General features: G+C 44.9%; 1 protein-coding gene across 1 annotated transcript in view; it reads right to left on the reverse strand.

The window, feature by feature from the left end:
• Rpgrip1 (RPGR interacting protein 1) overlaps positions 1-4,514 on the reverse strand; it is a 59,719-nt gene extending 55,205 nt beyond the window's left edge. Inside the window, exons 1-2 of the mRNA XM_037208551.1 lie at positions 4,407-4,514; positions 1,945-2,086 (exon numbers count right to left, since the gene is read on the reverse strand). Coding sequence (XP_037064446.1) covers positions 1,945-2,086; positions 4,407-4,482 — 218 coding nt within the window. The 5' untranslated portion in view covers positions 4,483-4,514. The remainder of the gene's footprint in view (positions 1-1,944; positions 2,087-4,406) is intronic.
• Between the last annotated feature and the right edge of the window lie 13,092 nt (positions 4,515-17,606).

The raw sequence follows: 17,606 nt of genomic DNA on the forward strand, positions 1-17,606 counted from the left end.
AGGAACTTGTGAAACCCATTCCCATCTGCCAAAAGGAGTCACTTCCCTTGCCTCTCGAAGAAGGGACACATGCCTCTTCATTGACATACAGCTGAGGTTGCGTATCAAAGCCCAAGCTGGTCTGGAGGCTCCCTCAGTACTGGTATACATCTCAAATTCTCCATGCTAGCACCCCCCAGGCCTGCTCCAGCTGATGGACTTCTCGCCCCACAGCTACTCCTTCTCTTTATAATCCAAGTGATTTCTCTACTCTGAGCTCTTTTGCTTCTCTAGAAGATAGCCAGCCCTGGCCATGTCCATTCTGCTTCATTTTCCCTCTGCTCTAGACTCTTCTGTGCCTCTAGTATGTTCTCTCTCTTATTTACAATAAAAAACCTCCCCACTTGAACCAGGTGATGGTGGTGGGGGGCACTCCTTTAATCCCAGCACTCTGGAGGTAGACACAGGTGGATCTCTGAGTCTGAGGCCATCTGGTCTACAAAGCAAATTCCAGGACAGCCAGGACTGTTACACAGAGAAACCCTGTCTCAAAACACCTCCCCCACCCCCCAAAAAAAGATTAATCTCTGACTCAGGCTTGGTGATGTAGGCCTATAATCCCAGCACTGGATTTAACTGCTGTTCAGCACCAAGGTTGTTTAGGAAACATTACCACATGAGAAAAAGCAAGACTACTGTAGTGTGATGTGTACCCATAATCCTAGCCTTGAGCACACAGGCAGGGGGACTGCTACAAGTTCCAGGTCAGCCAGACCTACATAACTTGACACTGTCTCAAAAAAAAAATCATAAACAGGGATTGGGTGTGTTGGCACACTCCTGCCTAGATACACCCAGAGATCCACAATCGGAAGCCCACAGCCTGAGATCACTGTGTATGGAACATTTTGGAGTTAAGGGCTTCAGCTCTGCCACTTACTACGAATGATCATGGGCTCTTCAGGTTTCTTTCTCCTCCTAATAATACTCTGCCTTCACACTATCTCATGGTTTGAAAGAAAATGGCCTCCAAAGGGCATGGCTCAGTGAGGAGTTGTGGCCTTGTTGGAGGAAGTGTGTCGCTGTGGAGGTGAGCTTCAAGGTCTCATATGTGCTCAAGCCATGCCCAGTGAGACAGACCTCATTCATTTCCTGTTGCAAAATGTTGATCTCTCAGCTACCTCTCCAGTACCACGTCTGCCTGCATGTTGAATGTCCCACCATGATGATAATAGATTGAAAATGTAAGCCACCTCAATTAAATGTTTTCCTTTACGAGAGTTGCTGTAGCTGGGCGGTGGTGGCGCCACCCAGCACTAGGGAGCCAGAGGCAGGCAGAGCTCTGTGAGTTCCAGGCCAGCCTGGTCTACAGAGTGAGTTCCAGGAAAGGCGCAAAGCTATGCAGAGAAACCCTGTCTCGAAAAACAAAAACAAAAAACAAACAAACAAAAAAAATTGCTGTGGTCATGGTGTCTCTTCACAGTAATAGAAACCTTAACTAAGACACACTAGTAAATGAGTCAACTGATTTAATAGTAAATCAGTTCATGTGTGCACAGAACACACAATATGCCTGTACGCAGTAAAGAGTCAACTGATCTTTACTTTTCAAAAGAAAACTTCCCTTTCATACTCCTAACGCCCTTGTTCTGCCAAGATTTTACCATCCACCCTGTCTCCATCCCCTCCCTCACAGCCAGACAGGAACCAGTCGAGTCCCGTGCTCTGTGCATGGGTATACTATCACCAGGCTACTTGGGCTGCTCTGTGCTGTGTTCAGTTCTGAGGTGTATGGCAGAAAAACAAGAAAGCAATGATGTTTGCAAAAATATTTTTCAGCCTGACATCCTTGATGTTTGAGTAATTTTTTTGGTACAGACATCTGAGGAAAATAGAATCCTTTCAGTTTGTGTGGAGCCAATTTGCCTCAGATGCAGCTTTTGAAAGCATAAGAACTCTGGGTACCTTTTGCTTTTATCTCGTTGCTTCAGAGGGAGTTCCTTCACCAACATGGGCTCTTTCTGAAGATGAAAGAGTCTGTAGTCCCGGTCCTCCTGGCTCATCCTGCCCATGTGTGACTGAGCCTTCACACTCTCACCTGAAGCCCCTGAAGAGAGCAGTTGGAGAATATTTTTACATGTTGTCTTGTTTATTTATTCTATTTTATTTTGTTTGTTCGTTTTTCAAGACAGGGATTCTCTGTGTAACTTTTTAAGAGTCTTGTCAGGTGAGGGCTGGAGAGATGGCTCAGGGCACTGGCTGCTCTTCCACGGGACCTGAGTTCTGTTACCAGAACCCATGTTGGGCAGCTCACAACAGCCTATAACTCTGAAGCTAGGGATGGAGCTCGGGTGGCAAGCTTTGTGGCGAGGGCCTTTGTCCGCTGAGATCTCGCTGGCCCTGTTTATTGTCTTGTGAGATAAGGTCTCACTCTGTAACACAAGCTAGCCTTGAACTTGTAATTCTCCAGTGTCTGTCTCTAAAGTACCGACGTAGCAAGAGAATAGAAACTTTAGGGCTGGAGAGAGATGGCTCAGAGGTTAAGAGCACTGGCTGTTTCTTCCAGAGGTCCTGAGTTCAATTCCCAGCAACCACATGGTGGCTCACAACCATCTGTAATGAGATCTGGTTCTTCTGGTAAGCAGGCATACATGCAGACAGAACACTGTATACATAATAAATAAATAAATCTTTAAAAAAGAAAAAGAAACTTTAAAAAAGCTACATCAAGATGGTATGGTGGGGCCGGGTGTTGGTGTTGGTGCACGCCTTTAATCCCAGCACAGACTTCTGTGAGTTCTAGGCCAGGCCAGCCATGGTAACACAGTGAGACCTTTTCTCAAAAAATAAATGAACAAACAGATTAACGTATAAAAGAAGCTAGGGACAGACACTGGAAGCCCTTGCCCAGCTGGCTGCAGACAACAAACACAGCATGCTTGAGGAGCTCCTTACATACAAACGGAGAAGTGCCATTTTTTTTTTTTTTTTTTTTTCTGCCTGCAGCAGAGGGAGCTTTAGTGTGACCCAGCCATTTCCTTTTAGATTGTGCATTTCTGTTTCTTGGGCCTGAAACACTAACCACGTGGGGAGGTGTGTGAAATGCACTAGTCCATTACCAGCTTTCATAGTGTCTAGGGCGGAGATAGTTTAACTTCCCCAACCTCATGATAGAATCTTTATGATAAGAGGCCCAGGGGCACTCTGTCTTAGAGTACACGTCCAGCCCTTTGTCTCCAGGCTACTCTTGAACTGGAGGCTGATGCATCCAGGACCACAAGGACAGAAGGGCTTGATTGACTTCATTTACTAATAAAATTGTTTAACTTTTAAATTAATTGAAAGCAAAGCAAAACAAAACAAAATTTCAATGGCTGAGAAGATGCTTCAGTCAGTAAAGTACGTGTCTCCCAACCATGAGGATCAGAGTTTAGATCTCCAGAACCTGCATAAAAGGTCAGTCATGGTGGCCTGTGACCCCAGCAAAGGCAAGCTGGGTGGTCAAGACAGATGGATAGCCAAAAGCTCTCAGACAAGCTTCCGAGCTTACATAGTCAGGTCCTGTAGTAGGACAGGACCACAGGGCTGAGGAAATTGGCTCAGACCAGTTGCTAAGGTATGCACATAATATACTTCTTATGAGCCAACCTGGAGTCTGCCTGAGGGCCTAGGAACAGGAACTGTTCGAGTGTCTGGTCACTGTCAGGGCTCCTAGTCGATGTCAGAGTTCCTGATCATGCCCAGCCAATGAGTGACAACCACACAGACTGGGTTCTGGGAAGAGAGTATATAAGGCCTTCCCTGTTATTGAATAAAGGAGTTTGTTATTTGCCTTCAAACGGACTCCCCGGTGTCAGTGCCATTGATGCCATGCCTTCTCACCCCTCCCCCGAGGGAGCCGTTAAGATTCAAGCAACTAGGTCCCAAGGCAATAAGTGAGTGTCTTAAAACAAAAGGTGGAAGGTACCAACACCCAAGACTGTCCTTCGACCTCTAGTGTGTACTCCCCAAATGCGCACACAAACACACACACACAGAAACAAATAAAATATTAAGAAAATCTAAGAAGGCTCAGAAGTGACTCAGTGGTTAAGGGTACTTACTGCTCTTGCAGAGGACCCAAGTTCAGTACCCAGCACCCACATGGTAGTTCACAACCACCTGCCTGTTTGAGGGGATCTGATGAACACAGCACTGCACGTGCATGCACGTGATGCACACATACACTCAGGTGCACACACATACACGTACCCATATAATTAAATAAATAAATATTTAAATAAAAGGAAAATTTAAGGAAAAGACTGAAAGAAAACAGTTGCCATTGTGAAGACTGTCAGGATTGTCTCCCCCCACCCCCTTGACAGACTGGGGATTATCTCAGCCAGTGGTGAAGACATCCATATCTAGGCACAGGATTTATCTACCTTCCAACAGATGCATTGAATCATCTGTGTCTCTAACTGGTATATCCTCTGGAATATGGTCCAGTAGATGTATCATCACCTCGATTATCAGGCTGTAAGAGATCCTGGAAGACACTAAATAAAGGAAAAGTTTTGTTATTTTGTCTTTTTTTTTTTTTTTCCCAGAGCTGAGGACCTAACCCAGGGCTTTGCGCTAAATCCCTAACCCCAAGTTTTTATGATGTTATAACTTTAGACTGTCTTCTGCAGGATCTCCCTAAATTGTAGTAGGAATTTCCCAGTACTTTTGTGGTAGCATTTGACACATCATAGTTATATTTGTTGTGGTGATATTGTGGACAACAATAAGGCCATGCACTCATTAATCATGATATTATTTATTCAAAGTTAAAATTAATTCTCTGATCGTAGGATCGATATTTACCATTTTTGATTAATTTTAAGTATCTGCTCCTCCTGGTAGAAAATAACCAACCTTTCTCTCTGGGAAATGGGCTTCTAAATCTTCTTTCCTCTCAATTTACAGGGGCTGACTCTTACCAGTTTATATTCTGTGACCTAGCTACTGTGATGGGATCAGACACAGAATACTGACCCTAGTTCAACTAATCCTGTACTATTTCCTAGAGTGCTGGAAAAAGGCAGAAAAAGTTAAATTAAGCTAGGTATGGAAGTATATTCCTGTAACCCTATCATTTAAGAGGCTAAGGCAGGAGAATTCAAAGTTTGAAGCCTGTCTGGGCTACTTAGCTAGACATTGTTTAAAAAAAAAGCCTAGCATCAGGAGGCAGAGGCAGGCAGATCTCTGGGAGTTCAAGGCCAGCCTAATCTCCAGAGTGAGTTCCAGGACAGGCTCCAAAGCTAAACAGAGAAACCCTGTCTCAAAAAAAGGAAAAAAGAGAAAGAAAGAGAGAGAGAGAGAGAGAGAGAGAGAGAGAGAGAGAGAGAGAGAGAGAGAGAAAGAGAGAAAGAGAGAAAGAGAGGAATTGGAACTTAGCTCAGTGGTAGAGCACTTACCTAGCAAGCACAAGGCTCTGGGCTGGGTCCTTAGCTCTGGGAAAAAAAGAAAAAGAGAGGGTCTGGAGAGATGGCTCAGAGGTTAAGAGCACTGGCTGCTCTTCCAGAGGTTCTGAGTTCAATTCCCAACAACCACATGGTGGCTCACAACCCTCTATACAGATCGAACCCTCTTCTGGTGTGCAGGCATACATGCATACATAGTAAATAATCATACATACATACATAATAAATCTTGGGCTGGAAAGATGGCTCAGTGGTTAAGGGCACTTGGGGTTCAAATCCCAGCACCCACATGGCAGCTAACAACTGTCTATAACTGCAAGCAAAACACCAATGCACATAAAATAAAAGTAAATAAATTTTTAAAAAATCTTTTAAAAAGAAAGGAAGAAAAAGAGGGGATCTAGAGAGATGGCTCAGAGGTTAAGAGCACTTACTGCTCTTGCAGAGGACCTGTGTCCTGTTCCCAACACCCACATGTAGGCTCGTGAGTGTTTTTGACTCCAGTTCCAGGGAATCTGATGATGCCTCTTCAACCTCCACAGGCTCCTGGATGCATGTGGTACATAGACATACATGCAGGCACACATGCGTACACATAAAATCAAGTAAAATCAGTGTAAAAAGGGGGGAGAGGAGTAGGAGCCAGAGGGAGGAGGAGTTCAAACTAGTCTCTGTGAATGGGAGTTCAGGACAGCCACATTCTTCCTTTCCTGTCCTGAATGATAGAGAAATCCTGTCTGTAAAATGTCTCACACCTTGGTCAACACTCTCCCCTGGTTTTAGATACTGAGTACAAACATACCACTGCATCCAAAGTTATCCCTGCAGCCTCCACCCTCACACACCACTGCATCCAAAGTTATCCCTGCAGCCTCCACCCTCACACACCACTGCATCCAAAGTTATCCCTGCAGCCTCCACCCTCACATGATACCTGATGTCTTTTGAGCATCTTAACTTGCATAGCTCCTGGATATCTCAAACTCAACCTGTCAGGCAGAACTCTCATTTCTCCGATCTCCATTCCCGTCTCTGTGTGTGCCATTGGCATCCTAGCCATCCCAAAGCCTTGATACCTCCCCTTCCCTCAGCCGGTAGCAGGTGCTCCGGTTTCTTCCTCAAGTAATAGTTCACATTCTCCAACACTGTAAACTCAGGCGTCTGTGTGTCTTTCCTCAACTGCCATGTTTTCCTAATGCTCTCCGTTTCCCTCTCTAACCTCAACCAGTTCTCCCTAAAACATTCATAGTGACTTTATAAAGTAACCCACTTGCACAATGCTTAAAAGTTCCCAGAGGGTTTTCAGTACCTTCAAATGAAATCTAAACTTTCTGCCAAAGCCCATAAGGCCTTGTAAAAAGTGGTGCCTTTCTCACGATGCCCCAACCCCAGTCAGGCTCTGTACCTCCTGTGTTCAGCTTACCACACTGCTCAATCCTGGCCCTCTCTGTGGCTCCAGTCATCATGCTCCCGCTAGTCTCCATGGCTCTTGAACTTTACTGGACTGCTTTTTCTCTTGCTCTTTTACTATTATTCATTGATTGATTTTTGAGACAGGATCGCTCTACATAGCTCTGGCTGTCATGAAACTTGTTCTATAGATCTGACCAGCCTCAAACTTACAGAGATCTACCTGCCTCTGTCTCCTGAGTGCTGGGATTAATGGCATGTGACACCAAGACAGGCCTCTTTTTCTCTTGTGCTTAAATTGATTGTCTTTTCATTATTCAATCTCTCAGCATCTCTTTCTTTCTTGGGGTGGGGTTGGGGGCCTAGGGATCAAACCCAGGGCCTCATTCATGGTAGATAAATCCTCTACCACTGAGCCATGTCTCCAGTCCTCAGCATCTTTCCAAAAGATGCCAAAAGCACTTGCTCTGATCTTGACAGCCAAAGTGCACACTCTCCCAGTTACTTGTTCGTGTCCCTCTGCTTATTACCCATGACACATTCTTGTGTGTGTATGAGAATGAACTCGTGCTTCAGACAGGGTTTCTCTGTATAGCCCTGGATGTCCTGGAACTTCGTAGACGAAAGTGGCCTCGAACTCAGGATCTCCCAGGGCTGGGATTAAAGCGTGCTCCACCACCCTGGGCTCAACCTCTGTCACATTCCTTTTTTTTTTTTTTTTTCTTTTCTCCAAGACAGGGTTTCACTGTGTAGCCCTGGCTGTCCTGTAACTCACTTGGTAGACCATGATGACCTCGAACTCATAAAAATAGGCCTGCCTCTGCCTCCATGTGCTTGGATCAAAAGCATGGACCACCACTGCCAGTCTCCTGTCTCATTGTTAATACTCAGGTATCATTGTCATTTATTTATACTTTTTTATTGTCTGTCCCCCCCATCTAAGATATAAGGACTTTGAAGGGAGAGAATGGATGCAACTTGTTACATTTGCATATTCTGTAGACTTTCTGAAATGGTTCCTAGAAAACAATAGGAACCTAAAAAAGCATATACCAAATAAAAGAGAGAAGCTGCCACCAAGGGGCCAAGTCAAAACTCTTGACTTTTTCCTCCTCCTCTTCTTTTTTAACTGTATTTGTTTTCTTGAAACAGAGTCTCATCATGTATCCCTGGCTGGCCTAGAACTTTCTCTGTAGACCAGCCAGGTCTGGTACTCATCTCTCTCTGCCTCTGGAGTGCTGGGATTAAGGACTTGTACCAACATGCCCAGCTATCACATTTGTGAACTATGGTCTGTCTCTGTCCTCGGTGAGTGCCTCTTCAAAAACCCAAGAATGGAGAAGGCTGCTGTGCTTGGGGCTGGAGGGAATTTAGAAAGAGGCATCTCCTCATCCTTATTAGAGGCAGGAGGATAATAAGTTCGAGGCCAGTCTGAGATACAGAGTGAGCCACTGCTTCAAAAAATGATAATCTAGCAGAGTATGGTGGCACATGCCTTTAATCACAGCACAGGGAGATAGAAGCAAACAGATTTCTATGAGTTTGAGGCCAATCAGGTCTATATAGTGAGTTCCAGACAGTCTGAACTATTTAGAGACCCTGTCTAAAAAAAAACAAAAAACAAAAAACCTGGCAACAACAAAAAGCCAGGAATCCCTCTCCTTCCAACACGGGAGCAATAGAGGTAAAAATGTGGCATCTTGTGAAAATTAGTTATTAGTTGGTTGGGAAGAGTGGAGGGAAGCCCAGGTATGATGGCACATGCCTGTAGGCCAGCACTGGGGAGACAGAGATAGGAAGATAGCTCCAGATTCTAGGATAGCTTGTCTACACAGTGAAGTTCATGACAGCCAGGGTGTAGAGCAAGACCTGTCTCAAAGAGTGAAAACCCAACAAATAATGAGTTTGGAGGAGAGACCGGTGCTAGGAAGCCATTGTCCTTGTTCAGCAAAATGCTGGGAAGCGGGGAGGTCCAGGGATAGAAGAGTGGCCTGGGTCCTCACTCACCAAAGCACTTGGATGTGGAACAGACCTAAGAGAGTGACAGGATTAAAGATCCTTTGGTGGACACCTTCAAGGCTGGTGGAATAATACAGAAGGAATACACTTATTTTGCTCTTCTCCAAAGTATCCAGGGGAAAAGATGAAAGATTATAAATACACAGTAGAGGGCTGGAGAGATGGCTCAGTGGTTGAGAGCACCGACTGCTCTTCCAGAGGACCCCGGTTCAATTCCCAGCACCCACATGGCAGCTAATAACTGTAACTCGAAGCAAGATCTGACACTCTCATACAGACACACATGCAGGCAAAGCACCAATGCACATAAAATAAAAAAAAAAATAGCAGCAGTGGGCCGAGCGGTGGTGGCGCACGCCTTTAATCCCAGCACTCGGGAGGCAGAGCCAGGTGGATCTCTGTGAGTTCGAGGCCAGCCTGGGCTACCAAGTGAGTCCCAGGAAAGGTGCAAAGCTACACAGAGAAACCCTGTCTCGAAAAAAAATAATAATAATAAAATTATAATAAATAAATAAATACACATTAGATATAAACTTACAATCCTGACTTCCTCCAGAGAGTTCTGTGCAGTTCTTTCCTCTGGATTTTCTGCTGTCTCTAATACTATTGCTTCCAATCCTCTTGTCCTCCTGCTGGCCCAAGGAGACACTAATCCAGGCCTCTTAGCTGTTAACTCTTTGTAGGTCTGTTTTTAGCTTTCTTTCTAGTGAAGACTGTACTTTTTTCTTGATGCGTGTTGATCTTGGAGAGACAGCATTGAAACCATTACTTAACACATGAACTTCTCCACTAAAACTACAGCTAGAAGATACATGTTTGACTCAGGGGTAATAAAAATGAGTTGGTATTGAGGAAATGACTTTTACATCCGTTGTTAAAGGACCAGGTGTAGGAGCCCTGTCTGTAACCCTGGGACTCAGACAGGCTGAGACATGAGTGCTCTGAGTTGGAGGTCAACAGGGTTACATAGTGCGTCTGTGCTTAGCCTGGGCTACGCAGTAAGATATTGTCTTAAAAAAAAAAAAAAAAAAAAAAAAAAAAAAAAAAAAAAAAAAAAAAAGAATTAGTCACTTGAGGCCAAGACAATGGGAAAGGTGTGAGCCCTGAGATCTCTTTGAGGAAAAATGAATCTGTGGGATCAAGTGTTTCTGGCTTAATCCACAGGACCCAGAGCCTTTTCAAGTAAGAGATGTGAATTCAGGTAATTTACTATTTCCCACTAGGGTTTGCGGTGTTCTGCTTACTCCATCTCTTGGCCTTTCTTTGTTTGTTTTTGAGACAGGGATTCACTAGGCCACTCTGGCTGCTCAGAACCCACTATGTAAACTAGGCTGAGTGAATTCACAAACATTGCAAGTGCAGTGATTAATAATGGTGTGCAACATCACCTGGCTTGTTTGTTTGTTCGTTTGTTTTTTGAGACAGGGTTTCTCTGTGTAGCCTTGGATGTTGTTTTGTTTTTTGAGACAGGGTCTCTCTACATAGCTCTGACTGTCCTGGAACTCACTATATAGTTCCAGGCTAGCCCACAGACTTGCTGATAGTCGAGCTTGATAGAGGCATTTTCTTAAGTGAGGTTCCCTTTTCTCAGATGACCCAGTTTGTGTCAAGTTCAAAACAACAACAAAAACAAAAACTAGCCAGCCCAAAGTACAAACAGGAATGATAAGAAGGCAGTGATGTTCAGGCAGGGCATCAGTAACAAAAGATACAAAGGGCTGGAGAGATGGCTTGGTTGTTAAGAGCACTGACTGCTCTTCCAGAAGACCCAGGTTCAATTCCCAGCAACCACATGGCAGCTCACAATGGCCTGTAATTCCAGCTCCAGGTGATCTGACACCCATGGCAAAAGCACACTAAAAAAATACATAAATGGGGCTGGAGAGATGGCTCAGAGGTTAAAAGCATTGGCTGCTCTTCCAGAGGTCCTGAGTTCAATTCCCAGCAACCACATGGTGGCTCACAACCATCTGGAATGAGATCTGGTGCCCTCTTCTGGCCTGCAGGGACACATGCTGTGTACATAATAAATACATCTTAAAAAAAACATATAAAAATAATAAAAAAATACATAAATAAAACCTCTGCTCTACACTGGTATTAAAAAAAATATACAAGTCTTTGGATTGGAAATAAACCCAATGTTACAGGCATGGGTCTGAGTGGGAATGAGGGTAGAGAGGTGAAAAGTGAGGAATGAGAGAGCAGGTACCCACCAGAGTATCCAGGCTTTTTTTGTTTGTTTGTTTATTATGTATACAGTGTTCTGTCTGCATATACACTTGCATGCCAGAAGAGAGCACCAGATCTCATTATGGATGTCTGTGAGCCACCATGTGGTTGCTGGGAATTGAACTCAAGACCTACTGGAAGAGCAGCCAGTGCTCTTAACCTCTGAGCCATCTCTCCAGTCCATATCCAGGTTCTTGTGACCAAGGACAAAGAGCCGGACTAGGAACACATGGTTAGAAATTAGCCCAGCCATGCACCATACTGAGGCTTCATACCTTACATATGTCTCCCGTGTTTGGGGCTTCACTCGCGCATGCCTTGTGCATTGCACCCCACCCCGGAACGGCTTTCAGTCTTCTTGCCAACAGATGTCTCCTCTTCCCCTGTATTAACTCCAATGCAGCGTCCGCCTGTCCTTACTCGTCTGCCGCCCTCAGACACTGTTTCCAATGGCTTCCTATTTTAATGGCTGCTAAGGGGGTCGTGAGATGCCCGAGAGTCAAGATACTTGTTGCTAAGCCTGACCACCCCGGTTCAATATCTGGAAGCCACATGGTAGGAGAGAACCAATTCACACATGCCGCTTTTTGACATGTGTGCTGTGGCGCACATCAAGTTACAATATAAGCTAAAAAAGAAAGATTCCTGTCTCAAAACAAACAAACAAACAATAAATAAATAAATAAATAAAAAGAAAGATTAAAGGTGGTGATGGTGGTGGCGCATGCCTTTAATCCCAGCACTCAGGAGGCAGAGGCAGGCAGATTTCTGAGTTCGAAGCCAGCCTGGTCTACAGAGTGAGTCTCAAGACAGCCAGGACTACACAGAGGAACCTTGTCTCAAAATAAAAACAAAAACCAAAAACATCAACAACAAAAAACAACAACAAAAACAACAACAAAAGAAGAGAAAAAAGAAAAAGACAAAGTGTCTGTGCACTCCTGTATTCAAAGTACTTGGGAGGCTGAGGCAAGAGGTTTACGAATTTGCCGCCTAACTTCTTTACTCAAGCATAATGTGAGTCTAGATTGCCCTGGTTTGGTAGCCTTGCAAATAATTAAGCAAAATAATAGTTGGAGCTGGGTCTATGGTAATAATTGAAGGTGGGTGATAAGTTTTAGGCCTCCTGAAGGCTTCTCCATTGTCGCAACAAACCAAATCAGACCAAATTGGAAAGCCCAGGTTTAATGGGTGACATGCTCCCGGGCAATTCCCCACCCACAGAGAGGTGACAGGGACAAGAGACCCGAAGAACCATGAGTCTGTTTTTGGGGATGCCGCTAATATGTCTCCTGTGGGAGTCGTCCTGAGTCTCTCTGGGGGAGGAGCTGTGTTGGGCAGGCTTTGAAGGGGCGGGTTTAGGGAAAGAGATGGGGAAGGATCTTCCACCAGACTCCTTCCAAACATTCCGGACTCTTTGGGTGTAGGGATGCCAGGGTGCCAGGGCTTGAGGTGGAGCTCCCACCCAAACAGTGGGAGGTGAATGGAAAAAGGACTGCTCCAAGGGTATGGTTGAGGGGAAGGTTCAGTGTAGGTATGGGGGAAGAGTTTGGCTAGAGGCACCTGGAAGGGCTAGAGGCACCTGGAAGGGTTCAGACTGAACAGGACCATGAGAGCAGAGAGAGGGGGACTGAGGGGGACTGTGAGGGAAAGAAGAGGAGTGAGAGAGAAGAGGAACAAGAGAGCACTTGGAAACCAAGGACCCACAGGAACCAAAGAGCAAAGTCGCCAAAATGGCTGAGTTATAGAGGGACCAGAAGCTGTGGGGAAGAGAATCAAAGCCCAGCCTCTGGGCTGGAGAAGTTTAGGGTAGGGGGCAGGTGGGGTGAGAAGTGCTGGGAGGAGCCAGGAGAGATGGCTCAGCAGTCAAGAGCACAGGCTGCTCTTCCAGAGGATGCCGGTTCAATTCCCAGTGCCCACATGACAGCTCACAACTGTCTGTAACTCCAGGGCCAGAGGATCCAACACCCTCACCCAGACATACATGCACATGCAATAGATAATAAATAAATAAATAATTAAAAAGAAAAAGAAAACGAAGAGCTGGGAGGAGACACGGGTACTGAGTGATGCTGGAGAACGGGCCTGCACCCTCTGTGATATGTTAATAGGCACTTCAGTGAGTCATTTGACCATCATGTGGGATTCCAGCTAATACTCTTTGTTTTCCCAAAGCTGCACATGATGGAGGGAGATGCTAGGAAGACCGCATGATACAGTTCCATGAGGTCATCCCCACAGTGGGATGGGACTTTGTGGTGATGGAGCTGTTTGGGGTCACTCACCCTCCTTCTGTGTAAGCCAGCTCAGGAAGTTCTCAGGGTCACCAAGATGGACTTGGGTGGAACTGGAATCATTTATCTCCACTTCACTAAGAGAAGGTGAGACATCTAAACCTTCCACTCTACCCCCTCAAAATCCTGTGTGCGATCCCAGCACTCGGGAGGCAGAACCAGGTGGATCTCTGTGAGTTCGAGGCTAGCCTGGACTACCAAGTGAGTCCCAGGAAAGGCGCAAAGCTACACAGAGAAACCCTGTCTCGAAAAAACAAAACAAAACAAAAAATCCTGTGTGCGAAGTTTCTAATGGCAAGCTATAATTTTACATTTCAAAGATAGGACACTCCCCTCTCCTAAATGTTATATTTTTTATAACGTTTAGATGTTTGCTCAAAAGTCAGCCTGTGCTATTATAGTAAAGCCCTTATAATGACATGTAAATTTTATGACTAAAAAAGCATTTTGCAGTCTGTACAAAGATTAGTTGCAAAAAAAAAAAAATGGTCAGAGGATGAAATCTTGTGTTTCAGAGCCAGGAGAACAGATGGCAATGTGCTAAAGAAGGCTTAATCTATAAGAAGCCAGATTTGGGTCATTGCTGGGATGAAAGAGAAGAGCAGAGGAGACAAAAGAAACATTGGAGAAAAACTTTTAACATAAAAAGAAAAAAAATACAGCTGGAGAGAGTATGCTGGTGCTCAGATGCTCAGATGGCCCCCAGCAGAAAGGGCCGTAGTTGATCCAGAATTCACATAAAAGCCTGGCATCATGGCATGTTTCTATAATCACAGCACTGGTGTTAAAAAAAAAAAAAAAAAAAAAAAGCCCCCACCCCCGGCCTCCCAAGATAGATTTCTCTGTCCTGGAACTCACTCTGTAGACCAGGCTGGCCTCGAATTCACAGAGATCAGCCTGCTTCTGGAATGCTGGGATTAAAAGTGTGCACCACCACCACCCAGCTAAAAAAAATTTTTTAATTAAAAATAGCTAGTGTACTTGGCGGTGGTGGCATATGCCTTTAATCCCAGCACTCGGGAGGCAGAGACAGGTGGATCTTTGTGAGTTTGAGGCCAGCCTGGTCTACAAATCGAGTTCCAGGACAGCTAGGACTGAGAAACCCTGTCTTGAAAAAACAAAAAACAGCAGCTAGCCTTAGGTGGTGTGGTGCCCCAAGCCTTTAATCCCAGCACTGGAGGAAGAGCAGGAGAATCTCTGAATTTGAGGGTAGCGTAGTCTACAGTTTCAGGAAACCCTGTCTCAAAAAAACAAAAATAAATAAATAAATAAACAAAGGAAACAAGGAGCTAGTCCTTCAAGGGCCAAAATTCCATAAATCTCCCTCACTTTGTAAAAATTTTAGGCCAATCTTTGAATCTCTCGCACCTGGTAAAACATTGGTTACAGGAAGCCTTTGTATTCCGGAACCTGATGGCCTGAAGCGATCCTGCCTCCCTTCTCCTCCTTTCATTTTTCCCCATTCTTTTCAAACCAGCCTGTCTCGAAAGACTGTGAGGTCAGAACACAGCCAACGGGCAAAGACAGTCACCACCTGTGTCAGAATAAAAGCCCAGACCGGAAGTAGTAGCATATTCGTTTTGTAGCTGCACTCTGAGGCAGAGGCAGGAAGAGCTCTGAGTTAGGTGCCGGAATGGTCAGCACAGAGGATTCCTGGTGACACCCTGCCTAAATAAACAGAATAAAAACAAAGCCAACTTCCTGCTTGCTAGCCTGGTTTAGATTCGGGCACACCCTTCCTGCCCAAAGAAAACGGCCTCGTACAACTACTTTGTCTTTGTGCAAGGTACTCCTTTGTCTAGCGGAGATTAGTGTTTGTTTCTAATGCTGTGGAAGCGGAAACAGGAAGATCTTGGGGTTCAAGGGCCAGCAAGCCTAAGCAAATCTCACGGAGCCCCATTTCAGTGAGAGACCCTGACTCAAAAACACAGTGCAGAATGATTGAGGAGGACACCCACTGTCTGTTTCTGGCCTCTGATGTCAAGCTCTGGCTAAAACACACACACACACAGCACCCTACAAGCAATGTCCATAAATAGGAGACTGATTTTTTAAAAATTACATTGCAATATATTCTAGTGCAATGCTGCTGTTAATAAAGATTAGAATCATGGTGGCTTATGCCTGTAATGCCACCATTCAGGAGGTTGAGGGCAGGGTGGTTCAGTGGGTAAAGGTGTTTGCTATCTAAGCCTGACGGCCTGACTTTGAGTGTGGAAACCACGTGACAAGGAAAGGCGAGAAACACTTCTGCAAAGCTGTCCTCTGGCTCCATTCTCCCACTGTCTGTAGGTCTGGTTCTCTCTCTCTCTCTCTCTCTCTCTCTCTCTCTCTCTCTCTCTCTCTCTCTCTCTCTCTCTCTCTCTCCTCCCCTGCTCCTCCCCAAATAATAAGATCACTGCTGTTTTTTCAGAGGACCCAGGTTCAATTCCCAGACCTGTCTGGGGACTAACTACCTGTGACTCCAGTTCAAGGGGATCAGATGCCCTCTCCTGGCCTTGGCAATTGAACCTAGGGATTTGTGCATCCTGAGCAAGGCACTCTACCAACCCAGCTTCATCCCCAGGAGATAGATACTGAGACCATTGCTCCCATAAGTAAGCTGCTGCTTTTCCATTCTAATCATCAGTGAAATTGGAAGGACATTACAAGGATATGTCATTCTGTTAATTCCTCTAAACCACAAATGGTGGTGGATGCCGGTAATCCCAGCTCTGGGGGAGTGGACAGGAGGATTATCAAGAGTTGAAGGCCAGCTTGAGCCATAAAGTGAGATCCCATCTCAAAAAAAACCCCCACAGAAACGAATTCACCTATGTACATACACACACTCTAAAATGTAAAATGTAAAAAACCAAACCCGGGTGGTGGTGTTGCATGCCTTTAATCTCTGTGAGTTTGAGGTCAGCCTGGTCTACAGAGTGAGTTCCAGAACAGGCACCAAAACTACGCAGATAAACTCTGTCTCGAAAAACCAAACCAAACCAAACAACCAAACAAATAGACAAAACCACAGGAGAACAGCTGAGCATGGTAGCGCAGACTGAAAATTCCAACATTTGGGAGGCAGAAGCAGGAGGATTGATACAAGTTCAAGCCCAGGCTGGCCACACAGTGAGTTCCAAGCCAGCCAAGGCAGTACAATGAGATTCTGTCTCAACAAAACCACTTCAACATATCTTTTCCATACTTATTGTTTTGGGTTTCGAATTAGTTTGTAGCAATACATGCACATGGCCAATAAAAAATTCAACTATATAAAAAGGAATTAATAATGAAAATGTGAAGGTTTCTCTCTCCCAGAGTAGCAGCTTCCTTGTGACTGTAGAATTCAGAATTAATTCCAAACTATGCCTGAAATTGCCTTCATATCTACGTCAACAAAAATGTCTACAAACGCAATGACACACCATAGATAGTGCTCTGTACCTTGTTTTTTTAAATTTGTTTTTGAGACTGACTTCCTCTATGTAGCCTTGGAATTGTAGACAAGGCTGGTCTAGAACTCAGAGATCTGCCTGCCTTTCTCCAATGCTGGGATTAAAGGCCTGTGCCACTACACCCAGCTTTGTGCCTTGCTTTAATAACAATACTAATAATAATAGATTTAGGTCTACTGAGATGGTTCAGTTCGTAGAGATGCCTGTGGCCAAACCTGATGACTTGAGTTTAATCTTCAGGATTCCCTTGGTGTAACTAGTGCATACATGATCCAAGGTGTGCCCTCCAATATAAATAAAGAAAATATAAAATAGGAGCCGGGCGTGGTGATTGACACCTTTTATCCTAGCATTCAGGAGGCAGAGGCAGGTGGATCTCTTTGAGTTTAAGGCCAGCCTGGTCTACAAAGTGAATTCCAGGACAGCCAAGGCTACCTTTCTTGGGTGGGGTGGGAGGATAGGATCTTTCCCTAACAGCAGCACATAGAAATTTCCACTTTTTCTCTATTATTGTCTTTCTCTTACTTTATGGTACCGGGGATTGGACTCAGGACCTTGTGCAGGTCAAGCAAGCACCATCACTGAGCCCAGCACTAAACTTGTCTTTTTTTTTTTTTTTTTTTTTCCAGACAGGTTTTCTCTGTGTAGCTTTGGCGCCTTTCCTGGAACTCACTCAGCCCAGGCTGGCCTCAAATACACAGAGATCTGCCTGTCTCTGCCTTCCGTGTGCTGGGATTAAAGGCGTGAGCCACCACTGCACGATTTAGACTTGTCTTTTTAAT

Source organism: Peromyscus leucopus, chromosome 9, assembly GCF_004664715.2.
Source record: "Peromyscus leucopus breed LL Stock chromosome 9, UCI_PerLeu_2.1, whole genome shotgun sequence".
Classification (NCBI taxonomy): domain Eukaryota; kingdom Metazoa; phylum Chordata; class Mammalia; order Rodentia; family Cricetidae; genus Peromyscus; species Peromyscus leucopus.